The sequence below is a fragment of the Artibeus jamaicensis genome, unplaced genomic scaffold, assembly GCF_021234435.1.
Source record: "Artibeus jamaicensis isolate MK-2021 breed Jamaican fruit bat unplaced genomic scaffold, CSHL_Jam_final contig_467, whole genome shotgun sequence".
NCBI lineage: Eukaryota > Metazoa > Chordata > Mammalia > Chiroptera > Phyllostomidae > Artibeus > Artibeus jamaicensis.
Window position 1 is genome coordinate 6,503,649 of NW_026521845.1, and position 19,233 is coordinate 6,522,881.

Consider the following 19,233-nt stretch of genomic DNA (forward strand, 5'->3'; position numbering starts at 1 on the left):
CGTGAAACAGATTGCACTCTGGGGACATATCGATTTCTAGCTAAGGAATATATTTCATGACTGTTTTATAGTAAATTTTATTACAATAAATAAATGACAAATACGGAAATAAAAGTGTATCTGTGTATTGAATATAGATTACAAAGGAGAAAAAACTAAGTTAATAGGGAAGAAAAAAGGACTTGAAGTTTTGGGGCTCACCAGCGAGAGGAACGGTGTCTGTTAAAAAGCACCAGTCTGGGATCTGAATACACTGAAAAGAACGAAGGAAGGTGGAGAGCAGAAAATTCATTTAAGATTTTATAAAAATGTTACAGTAAATATTTCTGATGATCTTCAACATGACCTCATCTCTGGAATTACATAGACGTGTTCAACCACTCACTCAGAGTCGTAGTCCCAAGCCACTCACTGTCTCTGAACTCCTGGGGGGAGCTTGGCTCTCTCAAGCCTAAGGCAGTGAGGAGCAAGTTCAAGTGTGTGATCTTTCCTCACAGCACCTGCTAAAGAGGAAGAGGAGGAAGAGGCAGGCTACTGGGGCCAGGATCTTCCCTACTCCAGCTTGACACCCCACCCCCGCACCTCAGTGGGCAGAGTCAGGAATGCAGGGACAATGAGAAAGTGGGGGGGAGCCACCTCCCTGCTAGAGGGATGCAGGGAAGAAGGGCACTCTGTTCCTGATAGAAATGTTTTTTGGGTCTTAGACCAAAATTTTTTTTTAGGAGCCTATAGATAATATATCTATTTGTTCACTTGCAACTTAAAAAAATATGTTTCTTTTTGAGCAACCTAAAGACAAGTTCAGCTGGACCACTGGTCTTGAATGTGCAGAGATTTAAAAGCCATAATTAATATTTAGGGAAAATCATTATAATTTTCTTACTATGTGATTTGAATGTTTTCTCTGGAAAGCGCTTCTTATAAGTATATTTTATGGTTACCGTATTGCTCAACTCCGGCATTTCATTAGATATTCCATTTTGCTTAAATATAGATATTTTCTTCACTGATAAAATGAAAAAAAAAAGCATGATTAATGACCAGAGTACTATTAATTAAAATAAAGGATGCAACCTCGGTGACAACACAGTGTATAAGTGAGTTAGCCTGCACAATAGTTTATTTAGTATGAAATTATTACCATATATGCTTTGTATGTATCTCTTTCAAAGAAAGAAGAGAGTTCAGAAGTCAGGTAGTAAGATATCATATGGATTGAATATCAATTACACTTTTTCTATTTTCTTACATCCCCCAAAGTATCAGAAATGTAAATATTCTCATTTAATTTCAAAAATACTTAATTCTCACTTATCTCTATGTAAATTAAATTCCGTATAAAGAATCCACAGATAGTTTTTAAATCTCCGTCATATATCACCTTTCAAAATCCATTAATGGGTGTCTTTCTCATTTTCACTTGGTCTCTTCTTAGGAAGTACACATTTCTTTTATTTTAGTTTAAGAGTAACATAATAAAGAAAGCAGATCTGTCAAAATATGTGCAGTTAATCTCTTAAGCAAATATAAATACTTACTGAAAATGCATGGAACTGCTTTGTGTAGTAGGATGCATATTCTGTTTTAAGAAAAAGAACTGAAAGGAAAAGAAATTTTTTCCGAAGCTTCATTTCCCAGATAATCATGAAAATGATGGGCCTCTTTTAAAGAACAAGCCCGAGCCACTGGCGTTAAAGTGCACACTCACACCTCTTGAGTACACACTACGGAATTACGTCAGTTCCTCCCTCTGTCTCTCTCTCTCTCTGTCTTGCTCTCTTTTTTCTTTGACTCTTCCTCATCTTTATCTCTCCCGTGCTCTAGCAAACAAAATGGACATTTCCAAGTTAAGGCAATGCTGTTCATTAACTTTCAATTATTTCTAAAGCAGTTACGGACCACAATGACTTGAAATCATTTATGTAAATAGTAATACGATAACAAACAGGAAAAGGTGATTAAAATTGCTATGTCAGTTCCTAATGAGATTCCTGTGAACTAAGTCAAAAGGTACATGCTCAGTTTTAGCAAATTATAAGTTTGATTATAGACTTTTTTCTTCTTCATCACACTTGGCTAAGGTAGATAAAGCCCATGTCCACTTGTCTGACAAACACGTGCCAAGGTTTACCGTAGTTCAGACACCCATGACCTTCCAATGAAGGAACACACCAGTCACTGGTAAAGACAGACGTTGAAGGTGGTAACACATTTTCCTGTGATTCAAAGCCTCATTGCTCGAGGGTGGTCCATGGTTGCACAGTATCAGCATCACCTTGGAGCTTGTTCGAAATGCAGAATCTCAGACTGTATCTCAGATTCATGAATCAGAAGCTACAGGGTAACAAGAACTCCAGGTGATTTATAGGCACATTCACTCGGAACAGCACTGTTTTGAGTTTCTCCATAAATTCAGAATGGTCTTGAGAGTCCCAGAAAATTTCCCTTCTGAGAATTAATGTCACCAAAATAATAGCAGGACTTTGTTAACTATACATAACAAAAATGTTCACTTAGCATTGTTTGTAAACAGCTCCAAAATACAAGCAACTTAATTATATTTCACTCAAGATAGATTCATTTCATCTAACCTTGAAACTATTTATTACCAATTCCTCTTTTTTTTAATGTTATTGTTCCATAGAGAATAATGGAATGGTATATGAGTAATTTTGTTTCGAAATTTTTTAGATTTTTATGGGAGTTACTGATAATAATCATAAGGTCAGTTTTCCTTTTAGAGTGTTTTACAAAACATATTATGTTTTTCAAAGCTGTGTAAGGCTATTCTTCCCATAATATCTCACAGATGCCAGTTGGTGTTAAGCTAACATGTCTGTTTTTTAACTGTCTTTATATATTTGGTTTTGCTTTTTGTCAGAAGCCAATTTTTTTTAACATTGATTTCCCCCCCCCCCATTATGTCTGTTTGTTTCTAAAACATGGTCTTATTTTCTATGACACTATTTTAGTGGAAAGATAGATACATTATCAGGATGAGTACCTTTTAATGTGTTAAGCTAAGCGACGATGGTCGTCAGTTATGAAAGCAAAGCAAACACCGTGAGAACTGAAATATAATTTGAAAAGAACAGCAGTCCTCAAAATAACTTAAGACTTTAGTTCGAGGGATAATCTGATCTGTCTTTACCAAAAATAGAATAACATTTTTGAACTAAAAGGACACATCAAACATAAAGCCCACAATTAGATTTAAGCTATGCTTGCAATGGTTATTTTTGTAAGAAGGGTTTCTGCTCAAATAGCAGTTCTTTGTAAGTAGAATTCACACAAAAGCAAAACAGATATTCACAGTGAGATCTTCTAGTGGAAGGAAGCTGAGTGCCAGGAAGACATCTGCCATAAATGCACTTTTTTGTTTGTTTGTTTTTTTCTGGGCAGAATGGTAAACACTGTAGGCCAGTAGACTAACCCAAGGTCAATAGCAGTGATGAAATAAAATGCAGCCAACCTATCAGAGTTAGCTTCACTGCAATTGTAAAAACCTCAGTGGATCGAAACTCTAGCAGAAACTGTGTATCTTCCTGCAGACCCCCTGTGATTCTCCTCATTCTGGGAATGAAGCAGAAAGGTCCTCTGGGGAGCCTGCTGCCCTCCTGGCAGGGGAGGACAGCAAAAGAACCATTGGAACTTGGCCATGATGCTCAGACCTTGGCCAAGGTCACGACATATCCGGTTTGGGTGTATTCCACTAACCTGAGCATTTCCCTTTCCAACACCAGGCTAAAGGAAATTATTCACACACTCATAGTTCTTCCCTGCAGTGCATCTTGAATCCACGCGTGCATGTTGGCATCCAGGATGGGTCAGAAAATACTTGCAAAAAATAACCTAGTCTGCCACACCATCCTTATTGGCTTAGCCCTGGGATTTTTTTCATTCTCTTATCTATTTTTTTATCCTAACTTTTCCGAGAGCTTTACCTCTCTCTTCAATAACTTATACATGATAATACAAAATAAGAAAACCCAAGTGGAAAGATAACAGTATGAAAGTTCTTTAATTTCTATTTCTCATGGACACTATATATAATTAAAAATTTAGGACAGAAAAATAAATAATTGTGAGGTCCACAGTATATCAAATGAACTGACCATAGGGTTCCATTAAAGTCATGGCTTTTTGGGTTTCTTTTGTCCTCTTTCTCATTCTCTGTGAAATTTTCCTTCAATATGAGCATTCAATGTCCATAAACTACGACAGTATTTTAGTTGTAAAAGACACAGCTGCATGGTTTCTATGTGAAATAATCACATCTTTATACATCCACAGAATTTAATCCTTTTTACTTTCTAACAGACTCAGAATGTTGAATCGCTTTCAAAATCACATTTAGTATTTTTAAAACACATGGATGTCCTTTGGAACTCATATCATGCTTTTGAACTACAGCCGGCTTAAAAAAACATGAATAGAAATGACATTTGAACAAAAATTATTTAGTTGATTGAATAATATTTCCATTTTCAAACCTGAATATTTTGGTATTTACATAAAATTCAATGTACTTTTGTAACTGAATACCTGAGAGAGATTTACAACTAAAGTTCAGGATGCATTTTTCTTTCTTTAAGACTGACTATAAAAGTCTCAAAGATGTGAAGACCATGAACATTACAAAAGCATGATAGGTGTGTATGATTTAAAAAAACCAAATAAAACAGATCTCTTGGCAAAAATAAAGTAGCTTATTTACTGTTAGATTGAGCAGCTTTGTCTCTGTGTCTTAGCTATTTAACAGAGCATGATTTACAAAACTTCGATATAGTTGCGTGGCTTGTTGTAGCCAAGGGCTTTCTACAAGGTATTCATAAAACATAAATGAGCATTTGTTATTTGAAGAGCCTCTTGTGCCTCACTGTGGGGAAAGCTTTTACATACATGAACTAATCTTCCACTGTGGAGAAGGACCGTGAGCAGTATCTGAACAGATTCTCTTTATCTGGCTATTGGAAGGAATAACCAACTGCTGTCTTTAATTATCCCATATATCTTGATTACAAGATCCACTAGAAAATAATTTTGAGTAAGTTTAAGTTCCTGGGGTGAAATTCAATATCTATGAAGTACTTGCTTATGAAAACTTAACCCCCCCCCCATTTACTGTTAGATCCTAATAAAAAAATGTAGGAGCAAAGGATCTCTCTGGAGACTTCTCTGTAAAGACCTCCCAAAGGCTCCATTTCCTAGGATCATAATTTTTCAGGGGATTTCTGTGAGGAAGTTAGGATTTCAACATAGGAATTTTGAGGGGGCACGAGCATTGAGCCATAGCACTGACATACACCAGAGAGCTGAATTAGAGCTCCTTAGAATATCACAGCACCATTGTTCTTTCTCTATGCAAGTACAGGATGCTGGTCCTGGTGCTCCCTCACAACTGGGCACACATATGGAATCTTCTCAGCCTCCTTGGTCTTCCCGAGATGCATTCACGCACATTTCCACAGTAGTCAGATCCTCTCTTTCTGAGTGTAACTAATTGTTGGGGATTTTTGTTTGTTTGTTTCTACAGTAACTTACCTATAGATTCTCTTCTCTTTTTCTTTTCAGCGTTCCCATCAAAAGCTATTTATCACACATGCAACCTAATGCTATTAATAATTTGGCCCACTTATTCATGTTTATGATGGATTTTTTTTTCTTTTTCCTCAGCTACTCTGATGAGTCTGCTTGATTTCCGGTATTTCTAATGTCTATCGACCTGACCTTTTGCTGAGAAACAGGGGCTGTTGTTTAGGATTGGACAGTGACCTAAGGCTGTGCCATTTTAAAATGGTATTACTTTACTTTGGAGAAGAAATGCTACCCACTCTTCTACTAGAAAACCTCAGTGGCTGTTTTCTAAAACTGGCGTGACAGTTTGTAAATGCACACACTACCGCCCAAACAAAGATGCCTAAAAGCGAGAACAGGCACATCTAACGCTTAGCTGTTAGATGAGTACCGAAAAAGAGAGAGGTCTGGACATGGCTAGTTCTCCATGTTACACTTAACTGACATTGATTTGTTTTGGTTACAGTTATAATATATGTGCCTTACATGGGTAACCTCTGAATTTAACATATAGCTACATAAATATAGATGCATTTATACATCTTCTCTGTAGTTTAAGGGTATAACTGAAAACTAAATGACAAAGTTATCTTGATCATGTTTATAGGTGCTGTGCTGATCTGTGGCAAACATTTCTGCATCATTCTAATTTTATATTATGTACCCCACATAAGTTCATTTTATGTAGTTTCTTAATAGTTGATTTGGGCCATGTGAATGATAGGTAACCTAAATAAACTCTCTCAAAGATGGAATAAAACTTAGGGGCATTGCTCTGCAAAAGCAGCCATTCAACAAGCACATCTCAAGCACTTTCCTAGGCACCAGGAAAATACTCACAGAACAACAGGAAACTGAACATCAAAAAAAAAAAAAAAAAAAAAAAAAAAAAAAAAAAAAAAAAAAAAAAAAAAAAAAAAAAGAAAGTCCTTGCCCTTTTGTTGTTTATCCCTCTTTTGCTTCATTCTGTCTGTCATTTCCTCGCCTGCAGATATATTTTTTTAATGGATGGTAAGTGGTAAACGGGATCTTGTGAACTATCTTCAATGCAGGAGAGGAGTCCCTCACGATTTTTGTGGACAAGCGGAAGCTGAGCAGAGGGTCCGAAGGAAGCGATTCCAGCGCCAACAGCTCTTCGGTCACCCTGGAGACGCTGCACCAGCTGGCGGCTTCCTACTTCATCGACAGGGACAGCACCCTTCGCAGACTGCACCACATCCAGATCGCGTCCACCGCCATCAAGGTAGGACCCGCTTTGCCCTGCTGGCATGGGGCACCATTGTTTCCCTATTCCAGAAGCCCACGTCGAATTGTTTGCATGTCCCATGGACTTAAATAATCATCTTCTGAAGTTATTTTTAACATTCCCTCTTGTCATCAGTAATGTAATGTATTCAAGATACAATTATGTGTATCTCGATGTGATTTTTTTAACTTGATCTTTGGGTCGAGGTTCTTCATGGCCAACTATGAGTTGAAGTATCGTATACTCGAATTAAGTGATTTTATCCTGGGAAACACAGAGTTCTTCATAAAGTGTTGGTGGATAAAGTCTTGTTTTAATAGCATTGATTTTTAAAATAAACCTCAATATTTTGTTTTATTAATTTAAAACCAATATCCTTAGAAGGGGCTTTGTTAGCCTCCAAGTGGTCAGTGGTGCAGAAGTGAATAAGAAGTCCTGCATTAAGTAGTATTTTTCCTCAGTGCTTTTAAAATTAATTGCAAGTTTTTGGTTATAAGTTTCTAGAAGTCAAGATACACCATAATCTACAGTTAATAGGCAAATTCTGTGTGTTCACTAAAGTCCTTTGCTTGTAACTATATTAAGGTTGAATTTACTAAAGCTGAGAGGGAGAATAAGATCTTTATTTTATTTTATTTTATTTTGAGAGAGAGAGAGATGGTGGTTTCCAAACCAGTAGACATTTTGGCATGTTCTCTCGTTGTTTAGGGGAGACACATATTATTTTGGCCAATAGCCATTGCAAAGCTAACAGACCGGAGAGTTGGCTTAGTCAGTGTGCTAGAGTGATTCTGGATGAAGTTAACAAGAGTAAAATAAAGTGCAAAAAACATTTTTGGGGGAGCCTCAACTGCAATAGTTCCCAATTGTTGTAAAAAGCAGTCATTAAATCTATTGTGTTGCCTTACGAGATTACAATTAACGTGTGTATTATTTTGTCAGTGAATTGAAAACTGAGGACTTCAATATCTGGGAAGGCGAGGTCAAATGAGCCCAAGAAATGCCTTTCGTGATGATGTGCAAGCGTGAATAAGGGTGACACAGGAATATCGTTAGCTCAAGGTTACACATTAATGCTACCCATCTTTAGTAGTGCTAGTAGATGAGGTCGGAAAAGAGTTCTGTGGATGTAAATTAGGCAGTTATAGTTAGTGTATTTCTGACTGCAGGGCTTACGTTATGCTGAGTTACCAAGTGTATACACAGTAGTTACCCTGTATAGATGAAAATGTAGCCAGAATGAAAGAAGATGTCTTAGTTAATTTAAAAGTATTGTCAGTGAGGGTATTGTTAGAGATATTTAGGTTGAGGTTGCTGGGGAGAAATAGATTTTCCTTTCAGAAATGAATTTCATTGATATAAACGAGAACCTAAAATGTGTTTTCTAATAGAAGACATCATTGTTGTAAGTGTGTTTATTATATGGCTATTGATCTTTTTCGCCCAGCATGGAGTAGAATCATACAATAGAGGTTTTGTGTGCACATGGGGAAGAGAATATTCATTCACACTCCATGGGGAGACTTAGTGGGTATTCGTGTACACTCAGTTCTCCACAAGGGAACTTGGATCACAAAAGGCAGGTGTGGTAATAGTAGAAACTGTTGATCACAGCCCTGGTTCCTAGGTCCTGGTAACACCTTTAAGGATGATGTAATCTGAGAACTGCTCTGGGGAAGGGAAGGGGAGTGACCTGGGGGTGGGAGAGGGAACTGCCACCTCCAGAGCTTGGTGGCCATGACTGGTGTCCTTCAACTGCAGGCTGCGGACGGGAGGAGCGTCTTAGCTCAGGGAGCACACACAGAGAAGAGTGTGGGAATGACCCCAGGATGGGTTGTAAACAGAGGCACCATCACATGGTGCCGTGTTTCAGTCACAGATGGACTGTGCTCATGGCCCTGGCCCCATTGGACTATAATGAAGCAAAAGTTCCCATTACCTAGGGATGTTGTACAGTCTCAGCAGGGTGCATTTCTCATGTGGTAGTGGTGATGCTGGTGTGGACACACCCACCGAGCTGGCAGAGAGACGGGAGAAGTGTCACGCCCACAATCCCAGGAGCAGGTGGCACCATCTCAGTTTGTGTAAATGCGCACACTCCGTGATCTCAGGACAAAACTGCCTACGGAGGCTGTTCTCACACGTGTGCCCAGGGTTAGGTGGAGCACGGAAGCACTCATATGTGGTGGTGCAACAAGGAGAAGAGGGAATGAGGTGTGTTCTGCTGGTGGCAGCGCAGCAGCTAAGGATATAGTCACAGAAGTATGGAGGGAGTGCAAGAAAGAAGTGCAGATGGGGCAGGGGAAGGCACCTGGGCCTCTCAGGATTTAATTTAGGGCTGGATGGGTTTCTCTTTTCCACGAGCTGTCATCTGAAATGCCCGGCAGGTCTCTAGTCCGGGGTCAGCTGCAGCCCAGATTGCTGTCGGAACTCCAGGGAAATTCCTGCCGTAGAGTGTGTGGTGTGCACATGCCCTCGGGGAGGTCTTCAAGTCTTTGGGGTTGCATGCACACTTTTATATGCTGTGCATTTTCTGAAGGACAGTACCCTCGATATTCACCAGTTAGCAAAGGAGTCCCTACCCAGACGAACCATGTCTGTCCTTAATTATAAGATTATAATTGCTTAGATAGAAGTAACTAATGTGGTAAGAGGGACTTGGTGGGGAGTGGGAGGTTTGTACCTGGAATCCAAGGCATTTAATTACCGAAATCCTTTATGTTTGAATAAATAATTCAATACCAAGTGCTTTTATAATATATTTAAAACCAAGAGCTTAACTCTGTCACTAAATCCCTAAAGGCTAAAGATTCAAACTAAGTGTGCAAAGGTCCACATTTTCTTTCATTATGTAACACATCTTGTGTTTTAAGTGCCACATAGGAAGCATTTAATTTCTTGAACAAATTCACAGAATTTAGGATAGTTTTGTCAAACAGTAACGGCAAATAAGACCATTATCCGATAATGGCAAAAATATAATAAAATCTGCAAAATCATGCCTGCTTTTGTAATGCTAATTCTTACAAAAATCAAAAGACTTGGACAAATAGTGTTAACTATGAGCCTTTTCTAGAAAATGGAATAGAACAAATTGTTGTTCTTCTATCTTCTCATTATGAATGTAAATAAATAGAAGGATGGCTCAAATGCTGTGTAGCTTAATTAACAGTTACATTATTCCAATTAATGGCACTTATATCAAGTATTATTTTCAATATTATTTTTAGTGCAATAATATAGCAAGAATAACAGGTACATTGGCAACTGTCAATTTCAAGTGTCAATTCAACTGACTTGATATCTAAAAGAGTGAGCTAATACATGCTTAAGGTTTATTTTCATTTAGTCTAATGAACTTTAATATTATACTATTGACAAAGGTGAGAAAATAAAAATAAATTATACATTTTTGGAGAAATGTAATCTAACACCTGATATAGAATATGCATTTTTGAAAGTTTTTCTAATATTTTGTTTAAAAAATTATATTACATGCAATGAGAAAATTAAATTATCAGACACTGTTAAAATTTTTAAAGATTAAATTATTATTATTTTTCTGAAACAAACACTGATATATACTATATTTTAGGCATTTTCTAATATAGAAAAATATTTTAAAAATATTTTTAATATTTTTCTACATTAAAATATTTTTTAAAATTTTAAAAAATATAGATTTTTTACAGATTTTTAAAAGTTATAGTATTTAGACCTGTTTCCCCCAAAATTTTTATCTCCTCCATGAAGAGCAATTAGATAACATTTTAAAACACATAATAAATGTTGATCCCAATGACCCTGCCTTCAACCAGAAAAACAAGGTCTGTTTCAGTTTTATTCTGTTTTTTGTCGTTGTTGTTGTTCTGTTAGTATATTGTAGCTATCAATATGAGATCACCACATCCATGCAAATCTCTGTCATTTAACCTTTATTTAGCTACTGGAGGCCAAACAAAATAGCACGGTGTCAGGAGTCACGTTTTTCTGCAGGAACTTGGAGTTGGTTGATTAGAAACAATGATTTGGAACAAAGACTCACGCAAGCAATTTTAAATCAGTCAAGTTTTGAACTCTGTTTCTTCTCACATATGAATTATACTTGTAGGTTGCAAAAATACAAAAGAAACAAATGTCAATCGATACCGTCAGTATAAAAAGTAATTTCACAGGGCTAGAGCATAGGGGGAAATGTAGAACTTTTCAAGCAACATCAGTAAGGCAACCTTTAGGAAAGAAGGAAAAGAAGAAAAGAAAGAGCAGAGGGAAAAAAGTGTTGAAAACCTTACAAAATATGCCCACTGCAAATATTAGAGGGTAAGGGCAGAGAGGAACAGTTGGCAGTTTATGCTATATGTAAACTGAAATTTCACATTTATTCATAATATGCAGAAAAATCAGAAAACGGGTGATTTCAAGTGATAATGTATGTACTTTTAATTAAGCAGAAGCGGATGCTCTGTTTGTTATGGTTACATAACTACAGATGAATGCTGAAGCAGCTCTGAAAAATGTCTCAGGCATCCCCAGCTGGCCTTTATCTTTCATCACCCTCAGAGCCCTTTGGCCTCTAAGGGCCAGAATGACAGCTCTTCTAGTAAACAGGGAGAAAACACAAAACCTTCCTTTGGTAACAGCTTATTTTTATTAAGAACGCATGGTTGCTCTTTTCTTTTGTAATGATTCTGTGCACTGCATTTCCTGCTCTGCAAAGCATCAAGATCCCCATGCAGCGGAACTAGAAAGATCCCTTCAGTTTAACAAACATGGGAAGCTCTTTGGCAGAATGTCCTCACCTCTGAAGTGCCTGCAGCACGGAGCTTGCAGGAGTGGGCATGGGGACTCAGCACACATTTGTTAAATGCATTTGGTTGAATTTGTGAATTTCTAGCTGCCAGGAAAGAAGGTGCTTACTTAGCAGGGAAACATTTCTTCCCAAACTATGTGTAGATGCGCGCTATCTGTTGCCTGTGTTTCATAGTGTAGCTGACGGCCCTTCAGTAGAGAAAGTGTCCCCCATTTACTGAAACAATGGGAATTAATTTTTTCCAAATCATCTTTTTATGAATCATCAGTGTATGAATTCAAAGAAAACCTGGAATGCTTTTCTCACCTTTAAGAATACCTCCAGAAAGTAAAATGAGAAAATTTTTGTTGGGATTTGAATGGGCACATGGTGTATGAGCTGCCTGGATTTATTTTTTTTGAAGAATTTATTTTTAGAACAGTTTTTGGTTTACAATAAAATTGACGGGAAAATGCATGAGTTCCCCTTCTATCTCCACCTTCTACACAGGTGCAGCCTCCCGTATCAATAGTGTCTCCTAGCGGATAAACCTACGCTGACATATCATAATGACCCCGAATGCGATACACTCTTGGTTTTGCCCATTCTGTGGATTTGGACAAAAGTATAACGCCATATATTCATGATTGTGGTACCATTCGCAGTATTCTGAGTGCCCCCCAAAATGTATGCTCTGCCTCTTCACCCCTCTTCTCCTCTGCATCACCCCAGCAACCACTCACCGATCTTTTTACTGCCTCCACATTTTTAAATAAATGCTGCTAAATATTTCATTAAGTTCAATGAAAGAAAGAAATATTATATTGTACTTCTCCCTGTTGTTTTAAAGTCAGTTCATCTGCCTGTCAACAGATGATAACCGGCCATTGTTAGATCATACATGTTTTTCTAAGTTTCCAATTGCATTCCAGAGATAAATACTTGATCGAGAAATATCTTCCTATTTTCCTTTTCCCTACATGTCTGTACCTACTTCCTGTTGCAGTATGTCATATTATACCAGGAACAGGCAGGAGAGCAGAACAGTGAAGAGCTCTGATTATTTTTTTTAAGATATTATTTATTTATTTTGGAGAAGGGGGGAGGGAGGAAGAAAGAAAGGAAGTGAAATATCGGTGAGAGAAACATTGACCAGATGCCTCTTGTACGTGCCCTGTTGGGATCGAACCCACAACCTAGGCATGTGCCCTGACTGGGAATCAAACTGGCAGCCTTTCACTTTGCAGGACGGGGCCCAACCAAGTGAGCCACACTGGTTAGGGCAGAGCTCTGATTCTGAAGGCTCGTGCCCCTGGTTGGTGTCCCAGTTCACTACCTGTTGATCATACAGTCTTGCTCAGATTAACTATATTCTCTATCAATTTAATCATCTATAAACGGAATATACTGGTATTGTTACAGAACATACACACTGCGGCCCAGACTCTGGAGGATGGTATACTAATCCTGTCCTGACCACCTACTGGGCTCGTCTGTCTGCCACCAGAGGAAAGATACCTCTCCATGCCAGAAATTTGTGAAAAGAAAGGAAAGGTTTATTTAAAGCTATACAGACTTGAAGTAGTGACCCAATGTCCCCATTAAAATATCAAAGTCCTTCAGGATACCCACAGGTGCCCACAGCGCTTCCTTCTCCTCTGCCCTAATTTGGGGTACCGTATCTCAGGAAAAGAAGCACATTTCTGTATTTCAGGCTGTTGGCACCATCAGCTGTGTCGCCATCCAGGCAGAATCTCTAGTTACTCTAAAGCCATGTGGCACCTTCTCATGATCTACTGGAAAACAGTTCTTTCACCCTTTTTCCAGGCAAAGTCTCTCCTGCTTCCCAGGTCACGTGGCCAAAGGGAGCACCCCCAAAGCTGCATGATCCTCTTCTACCAGACGGGTTGGCACTCTGGTCAAAACCAAAATTCTTTCCTCCACCAGAGCTGCGGAGAGGGTAGGGTTGCCACTTGGGCAAAGCCGAGTGGCGATTCTCTGCTAAAGCTGCCTGGTGATTCTGTGCTTCTGACATAGCTGCCGGGGTCCCTACTCTAGCAAAGCCACATGGTACTCCTCACGTGGCTGCGTGGGTCCCCACTCTGCCAGAAGCAGCAGTACTCTTCTTTATGTGGCTGCCGTGTCTGGGTTTTAAATTCCCACGCCAGTCCTCCTTTGCAGCCCTATTTCCAACTCTTCCTATAATTGGCTACACTTGCCGGCATTCCTGTATTATTCCAAGTTTACCGGGCTGCCATCGTGAGTCTGGGCAAGTGTGGCCCCATGGCATGGAGCCAATCATCTCCCCCAGTTACATCTTGGGTGGAAGTCACTTCCTTCACTCTGGCTCAAAGCAGGGCCACAGCTATTTAACATATCTGTGAAACCAGTTAACGGTTACAGATATGTTAAATGACCATTCTAGAGGTTATCTGCGAAACTGTTGCCATGCAAAACAGCTCTCAATGGCCCTGCTCCATTTGTCCCTTCCCCCAACTGATACCTGGGAGGGGGGATAAGGGACCAAGACATCTTAATATTTCCTGGACGCCTTGAATTCTGCACCCCATTCCAAATCCCTTTTCGGGGGCCCCCCTTGGCTGTGCCCTGTTACAATATCACTTACGTTCTATTGCTATCATGAATGTTAAAATATTTAATATATTTAAGGTGCCTAGAACAGTGCCTAGCACATATTAATTGCTATATGCATGTCAACTTGACTAATTATCCTACAATTACAAATACAAGATAAGGTAGACAGAGGACTCAGGCGCAAGCTCTAATGCAGAAAAACAGTGTGAAACAGAGTGGATATGAGTCAGGATCCCCTTACCCTTTGCAGAAGTCAGTTGGTACAAAGGAGCCACATCAAGGGTACACAGAGGCAGACTTGACTTGTTAGAACTACAGTGCAATACAATAATCCTTTTATGGTAATTTATGAAAACTCACTGAACCTAAGAGGAAGGCTCACTTTCTGGTGAATCTATGTATTTCCACTTGTATTCATAATGGAACGCTGTTGGGAAAAGGGTTTGTACAACAGTCCAAAATTCTTCTTTCCAAAATTCGGGGAATACAAGTAATTTGGAGGATGCCAAACTTAGACAACCTCTTTTTTCTTTTTTATAAGTAGTCCGTTGCAATTTTCACCTAGCTTTTTATAGTTAATTATGGGTACTGGGATTACTAGGTCTAAGTGTTCATAACTTGCTTCTTTTTATCAAAATACTCATTTTTTCAGGTTTAGGGAGATAAGAGACAGCTTGCTCGCCTCCCTATTAAATTATAGCAATTTTCAACTAATTGGGAAAATGAGAAAAACTCTAGGCAAGGTCATCTTCAAAATAAATTTTTCCTTGACTTTGCAGTATTTTTTTTAAAAAGGCATAAGGATGGTATACAGAAAGAAATGACTTCTATACCAGTTAACTGTCCATGTAACTCAGTAAAGGGAGGATATTGTCAATAAACTATTGTGCTTTTGAGATAATTTTTATTAATAGAAATGTTGACATGTAAGAAATTATTTCAGTCATCAGCCATCAACACTGTCTTGATGAATCCTAAATATGTGCAATACTTCCAGTGCCACCCTGAACCCAAGTCCCCCTGTGATTTTTCCAGTAATCCAAAATGTTTTCCTCTATTTATCCTGTGTTTTTAATCAAATTCAAAGGTTAGAAATAAGCTCTTCGCATGCCATTCTCTACATTTCTTCTTTATTCCTAGGCAGTCAAGGGGTTCTGTTGATTTCGCTGGTTCCTACCCCTTCCTTCCTCTAGGTTCCTGATAGGAATATAGTTCAGGCACTTCTCTCTATAGAGCCCCATAGCTGTTCTCCTTGACTTTATTTTCTTTCCCTTCAAATGCAGCCTACAGTCTGTACCAAGCAAAATCCTCTACAATGTATCCTTGAACCAGACTAAAAAGTTGCTCGACACTCGGAAGGTTTCTTATTTCCCGTTATATCTAATGCTCCACAGATAACAGTCTCCATACTTGAATGACACAACGCCTCTCCTAGGTTCCTATTCAGCCATTTCCACAGTGACTTGAGTAATGGCACAAAGAAAACCGGGAAGGAAGTAAACAGAGATACAAAACCATCTCAGAAAGCCAGAGTGTAAATGAATGTAAAGAGTTGACATGCTATCGATGTGCGTGTAAAGTTAAAAAAATATTGCGTTTTTCTTCTTTAACATTCTAAACCTTCAATATATTATTCCTACCTCTTAAAATGTGAACACTTCTTTTTTTTTTCTTTGTCCAGGGAATTAAAGAAGGCTGAGCTAGGTTTAAAAAGTAATTTCTGATGTGATATATAACACCGAACTTATTTTATGCCGCTCGCTAATGAATATTTTCCCCTTCACGCTGCTTAAGAGGAGTTCAGAATGTAAGTGGTCAAAACTGACCAGATGGAGCTCTGGGCGTGGAGTTTCCATTTCAGATGGCAGCTTCTCTTTCTGGCTTGATTGTAGAAGGTAGAGGGGGGTTAAACTCTTTTTACATTTTAAAGTGCTCTTTCAAGTGCATTAACTTCCTAACATTTCTGCCCTGAAATGCTATACTAATTTGATATTTGTCCTGTATCATTTTTCCATCTAACCTACACAGAAATCTGAGTTGACCTTAATTGTATTTCCTTTCCTTTTAAACTACAGTCTCCTTCGGCAATTTCTGGATGCCTAAATGGAAAATTTTGTCATTTTTAAAGCGATTGGATACTTTCTTTTAAATGTAGAGGTTTCTCCAAGAACTATAATAATCTTGTCACATTTAAAATATATAGCATTAGGCATGTGTGACTTATGTAAGGAGAAAAGGTTGGAGCCTTCTTCAGTTAAGTGCATGAGAAATGGACTTTCACCCTCCCATAACTCAAAACTGGCTAAAGTGATTTAGTTCAAACTCTCCAACAAGTTCACCTTTGGTCAGAGTTAAAGTCTGAAAAATCTCCGCCAAAATGGAGTCACACCCAGAGAAAATTATAACCTAAAAAGAAGACACAAGTTTAAACATTGTTTATTTGTTCACTAAATATATAATGTTTCTACTTAATTCAACACATTTTTTAATGCTTATTTTCATGGAAATCAATTGCTAGTTTTTACAGTTGCTAGTTTTTAAATCTGGAGCATCTGCTACTTAAATTAGATTTTTATTTTCATAAAATGAGTGAAGCCATTTAATTACTTATAGTTGAATTAATAAAAGTGTCAATTAAAGCAAAATATATACATAATGTGTGATCCTGCTATTGCTAGATGCAGTCAGTTTTTAATGCCCCATAGCAGTGCAAATTTGTACAAAAGTTTACAGATCACCCTATTAATTTGCTTACTTCGTGAGTGTTTATTCTATATACGTGATGTACCCAGCACTGGGAGGTGTCAGGCCTTTATAAATGAGAAGGCCACAACTTTTAGCCTGGAAGTATTTGGTCTGGTGAGACACATCAGTAGAGAGAAAAACAATGTGGCAAAAATAACTTTACCTCTAGAACACTTGCTGATTCTTGTCCGGGGGAACTGGTAAGAATATTCAGAAACATTTGATCTGGTCTTGAAGGATAATAGTAGGGTAGACCCGTGGGAAGAAAAACCCAGACAAAGGGTGGAAAGCTTTGCAGTGTGAAAGAGTAAGCTATGCTAAGAAAATGGAGAGGATTTCAGTGTGTCAGAAGAATTCTGTGACTGATTAGTGAAAAGTGTTTATCCAGGTTCTAATGACACGAATCGAGTCTTTTGTTTTCCGCAGTTCCTTAGCTTTTCCCAATTTTTTACCCAAGTCTTTACTGCACCCCTTTCCAAATGAGTCTGTGGCTTCTGTGATAATCTAGGAACAATATTTTCTCCTTTTGTTGTTGGCCCTGGTCATGTGACTTGGTGGAACGTTGTCCATCAACAATGGAACGTTCATGGACAGGGCACATAGACTTGAACTGTACTTTTGTGTTCGCGCTTCTGTCCTCGAGCTTCCGTCACTGTCACGTGACCAAGTCACTGGGCAGTTGCCAGAATGAATGTCCCTGGAGCAAACCCACGGTCCCTGCACAGCTGGGACCTCATGCTCAACACCAGCCTAACCAGGTGGGGGAGGCAGACCAGCCACTAAGAATCCATCAGAATCAAGCAGTTTTTACCCCAGGATAGTTGATTGTGGGATTGGGGCAAAGGTAGTTACAAAACACGAGAACAAAGCCTGAAGCTAATGAGGGCTCTGTAACAAATCCTCTGACATGTCAATGATTTTATGGTGGTTGTTGTTTGAATGGGACATCTATCAACATTATATCTCAGAAACGTCATTGCATTAGAAAAGTCCAGTGGCATAGAAATAAGTTAGGATGATAGTACGATTAATAATGGAAGAGTAGACAGAGGCCTGCACTAACATAACAGCAATAGAGAAACCGATAGCTTTGGGAACATAGAATTTACGTATGTCACACAAAGCAATAGAAAGTATAGGGGAAGGAGCTAGAGAGAATGAAAGTGGATTTAATTCTGCACTGTATGGTGGACGTGGTCCTTCAATTAATTTGATAGGGCATGACAGGACGCTGGATGTATATACACAGAGCTAATAAACTCAGTCTGGGGCACAAAATACACGAGGCATTTGTGATACCCCAAATAGTAATGTATAAAATATAATTGCAGTTATGGGTCACAATGTTCAAGGGGGGGGATCTAATGAGAAAATATCTGAGCATTACCAATATACAAGTAATGAGTGAAGAGAACGGAGTGGACTAGATCAGTCACAGAGAACTTGCTGGTCAGGGAGAGGAAGGGGCATTCTGGGAAGATGGCAGTTTAAAGAGAGAACTGATTTGCTCTGGTCCAACCTGTTCATCTCTCCCGAGCCTGATAGACTTAGGTCCCCACTAGAAAACAGGCCCTGGGTAGTGCAAGAAGTTTCTGAAGCATTTTCCCCCCAATCTGGCCTCATTGCTTCGGAAAGTCTTCATTTTGAGTATCAGAAGGCAATTGACCCTGGGGAGGATGGAGCGGGCAGAGGCAGCTGGTCCCCTGTGAGTTTAGCCTTGTTCCCCTGACCCTCAGGAGCCGAAGAGCAGTGAATATGTGGGCAGAGTTCATCTAGTCCAGGCATGAAAGCACCTCGGGGTGGAGAAGCTAAATCTTAATAGCTTCACAGAGAACTAATAAGCTACCGCAGTTCCTTTTAAGCTCACAATTTAATTGCGTGGAACAGTCTTCAGCTACTCTCAGGACTGCAACCAATGAAGTATTTCAGCAGTCGAACTGGAGTCCCAATGGGGAAACATGAAAACCCCCCCAAGCCACCTAACAGGGGCCAGGACAGAAAAAGGAAGAGCTGGGAGAATGTTCATTCTCAATTTCTAAAGAAATTCAGACGCCAGAGAAAAGTCTTGAAAACTTGACAAATACAGCACAGAAAGTATTGCTCTTGAGAAAAAGTTGAACAATTAATGGAGAATTGTCACAAATAGAACATTAATAGAAAGTATATCTCCTCTCTGACCATGCCCCCACACACAGCATCACAAACCAGCGACCTGGGTGGCCCCAGCCTGGTGAACACCTAAGGCTCCGCTCCTCATATGTAACAGGCACAAACAGATCAA

General features: G+C 38.9%; 1 protein-coding gene across 2 annotated transcripts in view; it reads left to right on the plus strand.

Annotated features, from left to right (window-relative positions):
- The window catches only part of BRINP3 (BMP/retinoic acid inducible neural specific 3), a 193,742-nt gene that overhangs the window by 86,110 nt on the left and 88,399 nt on the right, over window positions 1-19,233 (plus strand). For both annotated transcript variants that reach the window (XM_037142914.2, XM_037142915.2), the window contains one exon: window positions 6,630-6,820. In XM_037142914.2, coding sequence (XP_036998809.2) covers window positions 6,630-6,820 — 191 coding nt within the window. The remainder of the gene's footprint in view (window positions 1-6,629; window positions 6,821-19,233) is intronic.